Genomic DNA, 15,547 nt, shown 5'->3' on the forward strand with positions numbered 1-15,547 from the left:
TTTATGTTTGTTTTTTATTTCATGCGGGGAAGGGCAGGTCCTTGGGGGGTTTTTTAAAACTCCAACCTGCAACGCGCCCCGCCCCGCCCCACATGGGTTGGTTAAAATCCAACTCGTACCCATAAACAAAAAACACTAATAATCTTGTTTTTAGGGGCAAGTCGATGCGGGTGAGCGGGTTTTTGCCAACCCCTAATTAATGGTAGTGATTTTGTGAATAGAATGTAACCAATAAACTAACAGAAGATTATTATGTAATCATGCCACTACACACACACACACACACACACATACACACACACACAAAAAAAAAAAAAAAATCGCTGTTTATTGTCGCTTGTACAAAATTGCGCTAATTAAATAGCGTCGTTTGAACAGTAAATGACATTAAAAAAAAAAATTTGAAAATTAAGATCGTTTGAATTGTAAAATCGTTTAAATGACAGTAAAAAAATCGCTCAAGTGAAGTGATTTTTGTAGCATGTAAGTGACATTAAAAAATTTGAATTTAGTCTCATTTAAACAATAAACAATACTAAATTTAACGTCGTTTACTGTTTAGACGACACTAAATTTGCTGTTATTCTCTCCCCCTCTATTTACTGCATCTCCCCTTTCTTTTCTTTTTTTTTTGCCCTTTTTTTCTTCTTCTTCCTTTCCCTTCTTCTTTTCTCTTATTCTCTTCTCCCCTACGTATTGCATCTCACACTTCTTCTTTTTTCCCTTTTTTTTTTTTTAATCTTTTTCTTCTTCTTCTTTTCTCTTCTTCAGATTAATTAATTATATATTCAGATTAACGTCTCTTCTTCCGTACTACATCAAGTTTTTTTTTTAAAAAAATTAATTAATAAAATTAACTCCTTTTTACTTGAGCGATAGTAGTAGTTTAATATCGCTTGAACAGTGAAACAACACTAATTATTTAGTGTCATTCACCGTTCAAACAACTTTAAATAATTAACGTCGTTTTAACACAAGCGCCCTTAATTAGATTCATTTTAACAGTAAACGACTCTAATCTAGAGTCCAAACCCTGACACTATTTAAGCGACACTAAGCCTTAGGCTTTTTTGTAGTGCTATTTTCTGAAGTTGACGTTAATCTTTAAAGTAATGTTACATACTACACTCTTACTAATTCATATTCTACTAGGCAAATGTGCCACATTAGTTGTTGATTTTTTTTTTAAATAAATAATAAGAGCCGATAAGCACTGTCACATCAATCCAGTGAGATGGGAATATTTATTCCTTTATATCAAGAACAAAATCTTTCCCATAAGTTCTTAACGAAGAGTATTTCTTGATGTACATGGACTCAAAAATGTCAGGCAGACGGTAACTTCATTCATGCACAAAATTAAAGTATATGTTGATACTATGGAGTTAACTTTAAATTCATGCTTAGCCAAATGGACCGCTGTATCCAGTTTCCCTGGAAGCATTCCCTTTTGTCATTTTGCTTTATTGGACCTTCTACTTGACTGAAAAAGATCTTCCTCTGTAGACTGTTTATCTTTGTTTAGTTTGTTTTTGTTTTCTTTGGTTTTTTTAATCTTATTATCATGAAAAAAAAAAACTTCAAATCAATGAAGAATTCTTGAAAGGTCCATGTAATGTTCTGGTCGTAAGATGTTGCTTGTACGAAGCATTTTCCAAATTAGTCTTTATCAGCCTCAAATACATGTCCTGTCTGCATTATAAACTTAAGCATCTCAATGTCTCAAAGTCTCGATTCATTTTTTTGGCTATCTCGCAATAACTGCGTGCTTATAATAAACACGACCACAACCCATCACGTTCAAGTTCAATCAACTCAGGTTCTGTCTGACGGTGCTTTGGATGATATGGCTTTACCGACGTGTTTACATCGTTATAATAGCAGTCATATTGCTGGCTCGAATGGTCCGCTCGTTTCGTTTATATTACGAGGCTGGTTGTTCAAGTTCTCACTTAACCAACACACGGTTCTTTTTTTTTCTTTTTTTCTTTTTTTTTTTTTTTGAACAAATAGCATATGCTATCATTAAATTTGCAAACAGCCCAGAGACTTACAACTTGAAAGTAAGGACAAGACCCCCCAACTCTCTAAGCCAAAAAGATAACAGCTGCTTAAGCAAAAATACAAATTTTACAATAATGACACTTGAGCCTCTTTTACAATTAATAATACTCACTCTCTAAAGAAAGAGGGCTGATCTAACAATTAGCCAACAAATATTCTCATAAAATTTGATCCAAACACAAGCAGGCTGTGACCGGAGAAAACAAGATAATAACACAAACACAAAAAAGCAGAAACACCCAAAAAAAACTGCCAGCAATGGAGAAGGAGGCCAACGACGCCAGGCGGTGGCGCGTGTCCGGAACCACCCAGACAAAGACCTGACGATGTAGAACCGGTTGCCACCGTGCACGGCCTGAAAAAGGCGGAGTGTGGCCCTCACTCGCACCAAGTAGTAGAGAACTCCCAGGCGCGTGGGCACCACACGCCGAACACCTAAGACCGACACGACTAGAGCTTGCGGCGGCAGGGGCGGAAGACGATGGGGAACGCGGCTGGGGGGCGCATGTCAATAAGAAATCAGTGGAGAAGTGTAGATTTGGCTTCCAAAATCAAAGAAAAAAAAATGTGAAAAAACCAGCTAAAAATCATTCCGTCGACGACACGTTGGCTTGGCTACTCCCCCATAGAAGACATCTTGAGATGAACAATCTTGCCAAAACGAAAGAAATAACAAAGAAAAGCAAATAACAAGCCACCATAGCCCAAAAAGGCTAGGGGAAGGTCAATCACCACCGGATCTAGCCGGGAGAAACAAAAGCTCCACAACCCTAAAGGTTAGGAGAAAACTAACCCCACTGGACCAACTCAGGAGGAACGAAAAACATCCTAACTCACGAGGAGCTAGAGGGAAACCACCACCGGGAGGGGGAGGGGGAGGGGGAGGGGGAGGTGTGAGGCCACCCCCTCCCGGTGAAAACCATGCTCAGAGGGGAGGGGCTCTAGAGGAGAGAAAGGGAGTCTCCTTTAATATTCTTGATAAAAAGTCGTCTCTCTATTCACCAACACACGGTTCTTGTGAGCGAATTGTTTATTGGGAGTTTACTCAACCGGGATGGGTAAAAAAAAAAAAACTCAACCATATATACTTTGGCAGAAAAATTAGAAACTATAAGCGTTTATTGATATCTCAATTGAATTTCCCAAAATGCGAGAGAGCTTGTACAAGTATGAATATATCCACTAGTGCCTTTATATATGGCATGTAGTGGTAACAAGTATAATTTTTAAATTGGGAAAAGATATCTTCATGTTGTATGGCAATGAGTAACATCCAAAAGTGAAGTCAAAGGGACCAAGTGGAGTGGAAGCAATCGACTCCTCCATACGCTTCTTTCATCAATCTCTCCAACTCTTTTGCCTCGTATGCCTTGGCCCTCTGCAACATAGAAATATGCAGTTTTAAGCATTTGAAATAATTCTATTCTCTTTTTTATATATATATATATATATATATATATATATATATATATATATATACATACATATTAGATCAACTCTAACCACCTATTTAAATAAACCTGTCAAACTCTCTACCATAATCCTCTAATTTCATATTGAGTTGGTGTCGGATTTGCGAGTCAGGCAAAAATTGTACAAAATGAACGAAAACAGAACTTGAGGGGAAGCGCGCACCTGCATTGTTTCTAATTCATCTGTCTCTGAGTTAAAGTCATAAAAAGAGCTCGCGGCAGTGAGCTTCATAGAAAGGAACTGCATCAAAATTCATAGAAATGTAAGTTTCAAGTAAAATATGAAATATCCTTTTGTAAATTAAAAAAATAAAAATAAAAATTATTAAAATTTTGACTCACCTCGACCTGATTTTGAAGGGACTGCACATAATTAATTATCTCGTCTAGCATTACTGCCATCCCCATGCTCTGTAATTCCAAAAATGTATTTTTAATTAGAATATAAGATATTTTTTGAACCAAAAATAAATTGCAATTATTAATTGTTTTTAAACGAAATTTTTTGTTTACCTTATAGCATCCTGGGACAATGTCCTGCAAGCATCTGAGTCTCTCGTTAATCTTTCCTCTTCTAACCTGATTGAGAATAATACATTCATCAACCCCATAAGTACTTTTAAGATATACTTGAAAAATTAAGTCAAAATTCAACTAAATTCGGTTTATTATAACAAGAAGTAGTTAGATTTACCCTTTCTGCTAAACTGTGACTGTCAGTAGCTTGGCCTCTTCTGGCTCTAACGTGAACCACTTCCTTTAGTTTCTCTTCTTCCTTCTCATTGCTTTTGAGTCGCTTCCCTCTTCCTGAACTCTGCAAACGTACAAGATGATCAAATTACATATTAATTATCTCCTTACAAGTTGAACAATATATATAACAAAAGGTTGGCTCGAATGGTAAGCCCTTTAAATTTAACGTTCGACTCTTTTAATGCAAATAATTCTTTAAGGCCACGCTCGATCGTGAGCGAAAGCCTGATCTTTATTCAACCCGTATGGACCGGGAAGCACCTGAATTCCCCTTTAAAAAAAAAAAATAAATAAGGTAGAAGAAACATAACAAATGAATACATTTTTGCTTCTAGTCGCAGATTCCGAAACTGGGGGACTTGAGGTTCCAGAGCTGTTCTCAGGCTTGTCGTCCATTGCTGTTCTTTTCCTACTTTCATGGAATTCATTTCCAGCTACAACGTCTGTGGGCTGAGCAACAACAGGCGCCGCATTCTGGTTGAACTGATGCACAGTGCCGGGAAAATTTTCCACAAAGTAGTTTCCTGTGAATTCCGGTGGTTGATGGCAAAAGAATTTGTCATTGGAGAAAGACATGAAGCTCTGAAAATCCATGTCTGAAGTTGTCAGCACACTAAGATTCTCCATGTTTGGATCAACATCCAAGACAGGAAAAGAGGGTCGGAAGCTTTGCAAATCTGCAGTGAATTCAGCCATGGAAACTCGAATGACAGGGCTTCTTAAAAGTTCGCTGCTTTTATGGATAACGAGAACGGTGTCAGACAGATACTTATATAGTGTGGGAAGGGAACAACATCAGTTACATCATCATCCAATAAAAAATTAAAAACATAAATAAATAAATAAAAAACATTTTTAAGGAGACCACGTGGCAATTCCAGCTTCTTTAGTTGTGTTTCCTGGGTGGGTCCCGTATTCAGGAGATGCATCCAATAACAAAATGGGCCCATGAGAAGCTGTTCAGTTCTTACCCAAAAATACAAAAGAAGAAAAAATATACGTAATTTTTTAAAATTATTATTTTATTGTTAATGTCTATTGAAATTATTAAAATTTTCACCTTTAAATTACCAAAAAATTTCAATATTTCTCTAATGATAAAAATACCTTTCATAAAATTATTAAAATTAAAAAAAAAAACTAAAAAAATTGAAATAACAAAAAGTTATACAAAAAATCTAAAATCAAAAAATAAAAACCAAAAAATTAAAAATTAAAAAGGATTTTTCTTTTTTTCTTCGTTTGCTTTTATAATTTTTGGTTCTTTTTCCTTTCTTTTTTTTTTTCCTTCATATTTTTCGTTTTTTCCTAATTTTTATTTTGTTTTTTAAAAAGTTAATTTTTTTAGTTTTTTTTTTCAAATTTATAATGACATTTTTGCCCTATTAAAAAAAATTAAGGGTTATTTTTGTCTTTTTGTTAGTCTTATGGAGACATTGACATGTTTTAATAGTTTGAAGATGAACAGTAACAAAATTCATAGTTTAAGGAGGACATTAATAATTGAGTAATAATTTAAGGAATATACGTGTATTTTTCCCTTAAAAAAAAAAAAAAAAAAAAAAAAAAAAAAAAACCTTTTGGCCCCTTAGTGAAGTCTTTTGGAATTGTTCAGCTAATGTAGATATTCTTTGAAGCCTTTTTTTGCTTTGGGGACTCTCATTGATGCTTTGAAAAGGGCTGAGAGTACTGACAAGTATGAATTTGCTGGCACCTAATTGTTCATATCTAATGTTTGCATAAATCTTTACCAAACTGAGGGGTACTTTTCATACAATCTTTCTGAATCTATAGTACGATCTTGGCCAATGTTGATGATCATCATTAAAGTCACACTTTCTTGCTAATTAAAACCACTATTATTGTAGATGGAAAAGTGCATTCATTGAATGAGAGCATTTGAACTGAGTGGTTATGTGGAGATGGTTCGTTCGATTGACTAGAATTCAGAAAAAAAGTGGGCTATCCAAACACCCACCTCTCTGGAATCCTCAAATACCACAAGGAAAAAAGATATTTAAAGAAACACATTTTTTTTTTTTTTTTATTGTTATTATTAAACAACTCAATAATAAGCTCAATGATTTAATCATGAAATAAGGGTCAACACAAGCCCTTATATAGCTTACGAATCCTAACATAAATAGAAGCTCTAAAATAGAGATACTGAATTGTGACCAACTCCCGTGAATTCACTGGGAGGTAAGAGTGTTCTATTTATTGAAGGTTTTACACTTCGTTCTCTAAGTTAACTACAAGACATATAATTCACATAAAACTCTTTAAATTTATGTGAATTAAATATTGCACATAATTATTACACAACTTCAACTTCTTATCCTCGTCAATCTTAACATGATCTTTCTTCTCGGGTGGTTTATTGTGTGACATCTTATGTTCTTGAGATAACTTTGTTTCAATACGCCCCTACAAACCAAGCGGTAGACCACGAAGGTTGAGGTTTGTCCTTACTCAAATAAATCTTGTTGACAATAGTTGCTTGGTAACAATATCAACTAGCATGCTAACAGAGGCACTACAACTAATTACAAGTTAATTATTGTGGAGGCACTATGAGTAACATTTCGAGTTAATTATCTTAGTTAAGTAATTGTGTGGGCATTACAGTAACAATATCATCAATCATAGCATAAGGCCTTAAGCTTCTTCGAACAAGTGCGGGTAGCAGGTCTGCATATCCTAGCTAGTCCGCTTCCCATGATGCCACTTCCACTCTATGGTTGTTCCACAACACTTTGACTATAAGAATCCTCTTCCTGCAGAACACTTGGTCCTTACGATCTAGGATTCGTATGCGTACCTCCTCGAAGGTCAATCCCTCCTAAACCTTCAAAGGCTCATACTCAATGACGTGATCCAAATCGACGATGTACTTCCTCAGCATTGATACGTTGAAAACATTGTGCATGCCCGTCAAGTCCGGTGGCAAGGCAACTTGGTAACTAACTTGCCTACCCTCTTGATTATCTTGAAGGGTCCCACATAACAAGGGCTCAATTTTCCTTTCTTTCCAAATCTCATCACACCTTCTTAGGGGATATCCTAAAAAATACCTCGTCCCCTACCTCAAACTCTAGCTTCCACTTATGGTTGTTGGTGTCGCTCTCCTATCAACTTTAAGCCGCTCTTCATCTCATGTCCCAACAATTGTATGTAGGCAACATCGTTCCAATAGAATGGTGACCGGTAGTTCTATCCATAAAGCGCCTTGTAAAGCAAGATTCCAATAGCCATCTGGTAGCTATTGCTGTAAGTGAACTCAATAAGTAGAAAATATTGAATCCAACTTCCCTTGAAGTCCAAGAAACATGCCCACAACATGTCCACTAATATCTTAAGCTTCATTTCCAATTGATCGTTGGTTTGCGGGTTGGAAAGTTGTATTGAACTTTAACTGCATACCCATTTCCTATTGTAAACTCTGTCAAAATCTCGAGGTGAATCAAGAGTCACAATCAGACACAATGGCAATTTTCGACAAACGATCCACTACTACCTATATGGCATCCTCTCCTGATGATGCCCTAGATAATCCCACTAAAATGTCAACGGCTATCTCGTCTCATTTCCATTCAGGCATGAGTAGTGGCCGAAACATTCCTGGTCGTCTCTAATGCTCTGCTTTCACTTGCTAACAATTGAGGCACTGCTCAAACATACCTTTCAATGTCCTTCATATTGTTCCACCAATATGTCCTCTTAACATTCCTGTACATCTTGGTGCTCCTTAGATGTAAGGTGTATAAGGATTAGTGGGCTTCATCCATGATCACCAAGCGATGAAAAAAATCTCTCCCATTAGAATTTCCAGAAACAAAAAGTCAGAGAGAAAAAAAAAAAAATGCACCTTATGGAAGCCTTGGATAATGCACAAAATCATCGCATGAGAAAAGCAACTATCTAGCATTAAGATGCACAAGAAAACTTGGCAGATATTCGGCATAAACTCTCAATCATATATAAGCATAGTTAATTAATGCACAATGAACTAAGATATCAAACAAAAACGCATGCAATATTTGAAACGCCAATAAAAGAAAAAAATAAAATTTATGCATCTTCTCCCACAATTTTTTTTTATTATTATAAAAATCAATAAAAACATGCTACAAAGGTGAATAGACAATCATAAACCTAGCATGTGGTAAGATCACACTTGTCTTCAAAGAGAAGGGATCAAAATTACCAATACAAAAAAACAGTTGTCCAACGTGCTTTTTCTGTCGTCCCAAATAAGTACCTGCAAATCTCTATTGATGTCGTTGATGCTGAGGAGCCTGACGCCGTGGAGCCTGGTGCCTTGGAACGTGATTCCATGGAGCATGATACTGGGGAGCCTGATGCTAGGACAGAGGTCTAGTGCCGAAATTAGCTTGTCTTTGCACCTCTTTCTTGAGCTTTGATCTCTGAGCTTTGAGAAGAGAACACTGGAGTCGAATGTGCCCGCTTAAGCTGTAGTGATGACATATAGGAGGTCGTCTAATGGTGGGCGGCTTCTGAGTGACCGGAATATCTTCACAAATTACGTCCTTTCCTTTGTCCACGACTGTGAGTGGAAGCTCGGGGACTGTGGGCTTGACAAAAACAATCCTAGAAGTAAAGGGAATGACAGAGGGAGGAGCTACCTACCCGAGTCTGGTCTTATCTGTTAGGCTCTTCTGGATTGACATCATATGGGTTAACTTCTCATCAATGACCCTCTCCAACTGTAGCTGTGTCTCTAGTAGCTTCTTTGCTAGATCCTATATCTTGAACAGCAATGAACTCTTCTCAGTCTGTAAACTGTTTAGCTCATAAATGTGTTGCTTACGAGTCTCCCTCAACTTCTCGAACTCTACATAGAGGATTTTATAGGCCTCTTTAAGTTATTCCCCATCTTCATCACTGTGCTCAAAGTAGTAAGAATCTTCATCTTCTTCATGTAGAGCCACAAAAGCAAGAAACTAATCTTGAGCAGGAGTTTCTTCTTCTCCGGACTCATCACTGAGAGTCGCATTGTAGGCCTTCCCTTTTCCCTACTTGAGATTCTCACAATCAGCCCATATATGCCCAAAGCCTGAGCATTCAAAACATCTGGGACCTCTTGGGTCTTTCTTCTTAGTTTCTTCAGGTTCAGACTCTTCGGGGGCCTTCTTCAATCTTTCAGAGAATTTCTTCTTGAATTTTTCATTCTTCATCAATCTTCCGAAATTCTTGGCCAGCATTGACACTGCATCTTCTTCTTTCCTAAAGTCCTCTTCAAATGAGACTCTGGTTTTCTTCTTAAATGCCTTGAGGGCAATAGTCTTCATCTTCTTGATTGGAGGCAGGGAAAGCTCATAGGTTTGAAGAGATCCCACCAACTCTTTAATTTTCATCTCTTCTAAATCTTTACTTTCTTCAATGGTAGTCATCTTGATTATAAAATGCTCAGGCAAAGATCTTAGAATTTTACGGATGAGTTTTACATCCGAGACGGACTTCCCAAGACTCACCATTGAGTTCCTTAGATCTCTCATCTTAGAGTAAAACTCTCCGAATGTCTCATCTTCAAGCATCTTAATCTTTTCAAATCTAGAAATCAACATTTGAAGTTTGGCAGATTTAACAAGTTTGGTGCCTTCATATGTTGTTTCTAATATTTGTCATGCTTCTTGAGCAGTTCCACAGATTGAAATTTTAGTAAATTCAGAAGGTTAAAGAGCTTCACACAGAATATGGAGGGCTTTGTCATTGGCAAGTCGTGCGTTCTTTTCAATTACAATCTCAATATTTGTATCCACTGGCTAAGTCCAACCAGTTTCGACAGTTTTCCAACAATCAATTGATTTTAAAAAAAACGCATACGAGCTTTCCAATAGCCATAATTCGTGCCATCAAAGGTAGGAACGGTCATAAGATTTTGAGACATGGTAAGATAAAATAGAAGTCAAAAGGATAACACTCAAGAAATAAATTTACACAAAGTGTACCAAGCTCTGATACCAATTGAAAAATTAAGAGACTTCTAATTTAGCCATGTGTGTGCAACGTGTAACAAAATATCAAAATGAGAAATATAAATGAGATAGATATTTTATTAACAAAGTGAAAACTCAATTAAGAGAAAAACTACTCCTGGGCAACCGAACCCAGGATTTCTACTATTCAAAAGACAAAGCTAGTTACAAAGCAGTAGCACTCACATACCCCTGATGCAATGGTCGTACCTTGAACTCTGACTCATAACCCAACACGAACTCCTCCCAACCAAGTCACCTACTTGAAGGAGTCTTCGATGGAATCCTTTACCTTAGGGCTCCTCCTTAAGATAAACTTGAACACAAGCACAGCAACAGCACTTCGGCAACGACTTAAGAGCAAACTGATCAGCACAATAACTCATAAATTATACTCTCTAAGCTCTAAGGAATTCAATACTGAATTCTTACAAATTACATGCCTAAAGGCCTCTATTTATAAGCTACAAAAGACCTAAATCGAGTCTAGAACAATTTTCTCTAGGCGGGGTCCAGACGATAGCTGAGAGCGTCCAAAAAACTAACTATGCAATCGGCTTTCCAAAATCGCTAATATTCTTTCCTAAATAGAGCCACGTCCGGACGGTTGTACTTCAGCTGCACGCAATTTCCATAATAAGAACTGGCATCCGGAAGGTGTTGCCCTAGCGTCCAGATAGTTGCAAATCTGCTCCACGTCTTGCCTTATCAAGGATAACATCCGGACGGTATAGATCTGTCGTCCGGACGGTTGCAGCTGTCTTCCCATATTTGTGTCTGCGAAGAAAATCGTTTTATTTGTCGAATACTGAATGGTGTCGGGACATGTTGTTGAGACGTCTAAACGGATGCAACCTTGAACAGTTCGAAGCTTTTGGACACTGATGGGAGTCCAGACGGAATAACCACGTCGTCCGAATGGATGTTGCTTGACTGGTGAGCGTCAGGACGGTTGACAGGAATGTCTAGACAGATGCAATGGATCTGACTTCACTATCTTGAATTCCACACAGAATCTTCTTGAAGCACATAACTGAAATGTAGATTCTAAATAACAACAGCATCCCTGATTAAAAAGCAACATTACATAGAAGTGATTTTGTCTAATAGAATGCAGCCAATTACAAATTAACAACGCCTTTCACTGTACAGTTAATGTCCCCAAATCATGAAAGTGAATTCAACAATTACAAGTTCTAGGTCATGCATTGGGTAGTTCTGCTCCTAATTCTTCAGCTGTCGCGAGGCATCAGCTACTACCTTGCCATTTTGCATAAGAACACACCTCAAACCTTTCTTCGAGGTATCACTATACACTACAAAATTGTAAGGCACCAAAAAATTAATTAGGTGGTAATTAACTTCACAGTTCACCTCCCCCCATCTTACACCCCAAGAAATAAGACCAAGGGATCTTTTACTCCTCAAAAGGGAATACTAAGCAGCGGAAACATTTGATTTTTCTTTTATTCTATAAACATTAATCTTTACAACCAAAGCATCTACTAAGACTCATTCATTAATTGAAATTCTTACAATATAAACATCGTCACTATAAAATAGTTATATACTATACTTTATACTCAAATACTCTAGGTCTGTAACATCACTCGAAAGTACTATTTACCATAAGCAGTCTTCAAGATTTTGCAATGGATCCTCAAGCATTATCAGTATCACTATTCTAAACAGTCATGTCTACCTCAAGATCCTTCTTACTCGAAGACCAAATTTTCTTCACTGTAAAACATTTGTTTTACAACATAGATGTTTAACAAATGGAGAAAGTAAGCGTAAGTCCACTACTTAGTAAGCAAGTAAGCTAGTGCTAGTGTGTGACTATGAACAGTTCATATGCAGATAGAAGTATTAAGTCTTGAAATCATTTCTCTTAGAATATTTAATGTGATCATTCTAACATGTTCTTACTTTGTTTGCCGTTATTTGTGCCACCTCAAAGTAGGACTACTAGTTCTTGCATTGCTTGCAACTACTTGTGCCATCTACGAAGCATGACCAGGATACCATATAAACATCTCTAGCTCTACTTAACCCATACAGTAAGGTTGTGCTTGTCTTGCACAACACCTTTCGGCAAGGACTGGTCCGTTCAACCCCTCTCTACGGAACTCTATCAGCCTAGCCCCCTTTACTTAGGGCTAACGGCCGGTGTGGCCACACCCCAACTAAGGGTATGTTGCACCGCCTTAAAATTATTAAATTATATACACGCAGTATCGGTGGCCATTTATCAATCCACTTCACATTTTATCTCTTTTCCATAACATCTTACACATAACCACATAAGCATTTCATTTCATATATGCATCATAAAACAATCTTTGAACAAGCATCATTTGAGAGAATTTTTGCAAAATTAATTCATGTCACACATTTCATGCATAAGAATATCTTCTACTTTTCAGAATACTAAAAGGCAATCCCAATATTTTCTTTCGAAACATTGTATATAAAATCCTTTGGGTCAATATTTATGAAAATAATATCAAAAAGGTAGGTTCCTTACCTCAATCGCTCAATTCTCCTTGGAAACCGTCTCCAAACTATCCAACACCGAAATCTGTGTAAGGTTCTATTATCAGTGTCTAATCTCAAACTAAAAGTCCTAAATCCTATATTGTTCAAAATAACTGTACTGACCGAGCATCGAAAGTTCAATCTCGAGGATGAACGATCACTATCAATTATTCGAGAATCTTGTTGAACGTTCGGTGCTTGGCAGAAAACCATTTCTAACAAAAAGGGTTTACTAAACCTTGATCCAAAACGTTCTAAGGTCCTAATGTCACTCATAATAGTGCACAAATCATAAATCTATCGTTCATAACCACCATAGTCATCCATAAGTCATCAAATATCTAACCCATCAATAGATCTACCATAAATACATAGTCTCAACCAATAAATTAATCGTGCAAAGCTACAAGATATCATCAACTTAACCATAAACATTACTACTCATGCAATATCTCATCATTAACCCTTCAATGTCAATCATGGGAGTTCAAATCAACAAAATAAGATGCTAAACTATGAAAATAAAACTATCCAGTAGCTAAACAGTAAGATGAAAAGCTACCAACTATACCAAAAATGAGATTGAGTCAAGAGGTTATCTTCTCTTGAAAGACTCAAAGAAACTCCTTCTCTCTCTCTCTCTCTCTCTCTCTCTCTCTCTCAAATTGATCCACTCTCTCACTATAGGGTTTATTGAGGCTTTGGGCATCTAAAATGAAGCAAAGGGGCGTGAAAGGGGTAATTATACTAGCCATGCATGTTCCAAAAGGGTTGAAGTGGCAAAAGTAAAAGTTATCAGACTGTCATCGAACGTTCGTGGCTAGGGTATCATCGATTGTTCGATCTTTCCTCTCGATCATTCGGACTTTCCTCTCGATCGTTAGTTATCCCACTTGGAACATTCTCCATTGATCATTCGAGATCCAACTTTGAACATTTGGCCCATACATAAATTTTTTAAAGTCCAAAATCTCACAAGTTACAAACTAAGAACCAATCCTAGCATCCTTAAGTCATTATTAACCGTATTATAACCCTAATTAATGATTGATGTATTATAGAAATTTCCAGAACCCGTAGGTAGCGTCAACACTAGTGTAGTCACTAAATACTTCTTCAACTCTTGGAAGTTTTACTCACAAGCGTCGGTCCATACATAACAAGCGTTCTTTCTGGTGAGGGCAATCAAAGGTCCAAACTAATTCGAAAAGCCCTCAATAAAATGCCGACAATATCCTGCAAGCCCCAAAAAGCTCTGAATCTCATGCATGTTGGTCAACGTTGACCTCCTCAGGATCTACCGAAACTCTTTCTCCCTAGTCACGTGTGACAACCCATTTTTTTTTCTTATATAAAACGGAATAATCACAGTGGCATGACAATTAGTCATTAAGCCAACATCAACCTAATACATCTCATAACATATGCATTAACTCAAAAGTGTAAATTCAACATTAGAGTCATACATCTATCTATCTATTTAAGTTTTAAATCAAATATTATTTACATCAAGAATGGCTATACAAAATAAGTGTCACATGTGACATAAAGACAAAATGTTTATACAAAAATACGGACTATCCGAGTACGACACATATACGATTAAGTGCGAAGAACCTCAGTCGTAGTATCCCAAATACAACGCCACTGAGTCATCGTCGACATCAAAGCTACCTGCAGCCAAAGCATCAGTATTTACACTGTCGTGGTGATAGCCACGTCCACATAGGTGGAAGTGTGAGTCCACAAATTCAACAATATAAAACTCACTAAGTTTTCACAATAAGTCAACTCTTTTCTTTTCTACCTTACGTTTACTATAATAGCTATTATTAGTGGGAATCATTTTTTAAAAGTTTCGTAACTAATATGGTAAACACAAGCACTTCGTATCCATGAAGAATCTTATTACTTATACACTCATTTATCATATGACTAAGCCATACTTGTTTACAAGTTTTTCAAACCTTCATGAATAACAAGCATACGGGTATGTCGAAACAGAAAATGAGCAGTATCATAACCCAGCTATGTAGACATACGAATATTTCAAAACCTTTGGGAAATACCTATATCTAAGCACAATTAAGCTCAACGCCATATAAAAACATCATATACACTTTAGTCATAACTATATACATATACTTTGTTCCATTTAAACTTATAGGCATAATGGTACGTCTAGTATGAAATTCCATATAAATCATTTATAAATCCATAAATATACGGTGGCTCGACGTCGTTGGATTCTGGTGGTAGCTGCCGGATTCCAGTACCAGCAGGATTCCGCCGGCCAACGTTATTGTCGGAATCTGACAAGTGCTGCCGGATTTTGGCAATCGGATACCAAAATTTGAGACCTTGGACAACAGATTCCCACAAACGTGCAGGCAAGAATGAAGAGTTTAAATTCGAATTTCTAAAAGTTAAAGAAGCTTTTACGGTCAAATTGAAAATGATTTTCGTTGACCATTATTTTTCGCCCCCACCAAACACCATAAAATGTCAAAAATATTTTTTAAAAAACATTTTATACCGAAACAAACGGAGCATAAAATCCATTGAGATGGTAGACAACTCCTGCTTTCATTTCAATTGACACATTGGAATGCGATAGAAAGAAAGGAATAGTACTTTTCTCTCCTGAATCTTTAAATATCACATAAAAAAACAAACAAACAAACTTACTTCAAATTTTATTGTTTCTCTCTTTTTCATAAA

At 36.7% G+C, this 15,547-nt stretch overlaps 1 protein-coding gene across 1 annotated transcript; it reads right to left on the reverse strand.

The window, feature by feature from the left end:
* Positions 1 to 3,186: 3,186 nt before the first annotated feature.
* On the reverse strand, positions 3,187 to 5,011 carry LOC133867293 (transcription factor BEE 3). Its single transcript, XM_062304015.1, has 6 exons — positions 4,611 to 5,011; positions 4,231 to 4,350; positions 4,050 to 4,115; positions 3,879 to 3,947; positions 3,700 to 3,777; positions 3,187 to 3,442 (listed from the first exon to the last, which is right to left on the reverse strand). The coding sequence occupies exons 1-6, from the start codon at positions 4,983 to 4,985 to the stop codon at positions 3,350 to 3,352; spliced, it is 801 nt and encodes a 266-aa protein (XP_062159999.1). The 5' UTR covers positions 4,986 to 5,011; the 3' UTR covers positions 3,187 to 3,349.
* Between the last annotated feature and the right edge of the window lie 10,536 nt (positions 5,012 to 15,547).

Source organism: Alnus glutinosa, chromosome 4, assembly GCF_958979055.1.
Source record: "Alnus glutinosa chromosome 4, dhAlnGlut1.1, whole genome shotgun sequence".
NCBI classification, from domain to species: domain Eukaryota; kingdom Viridiplantae; phylum Streptophyta; class Magnoliopsida; order Fagales; family Betulaceae; genus Alnus; species Alnus glutinosa.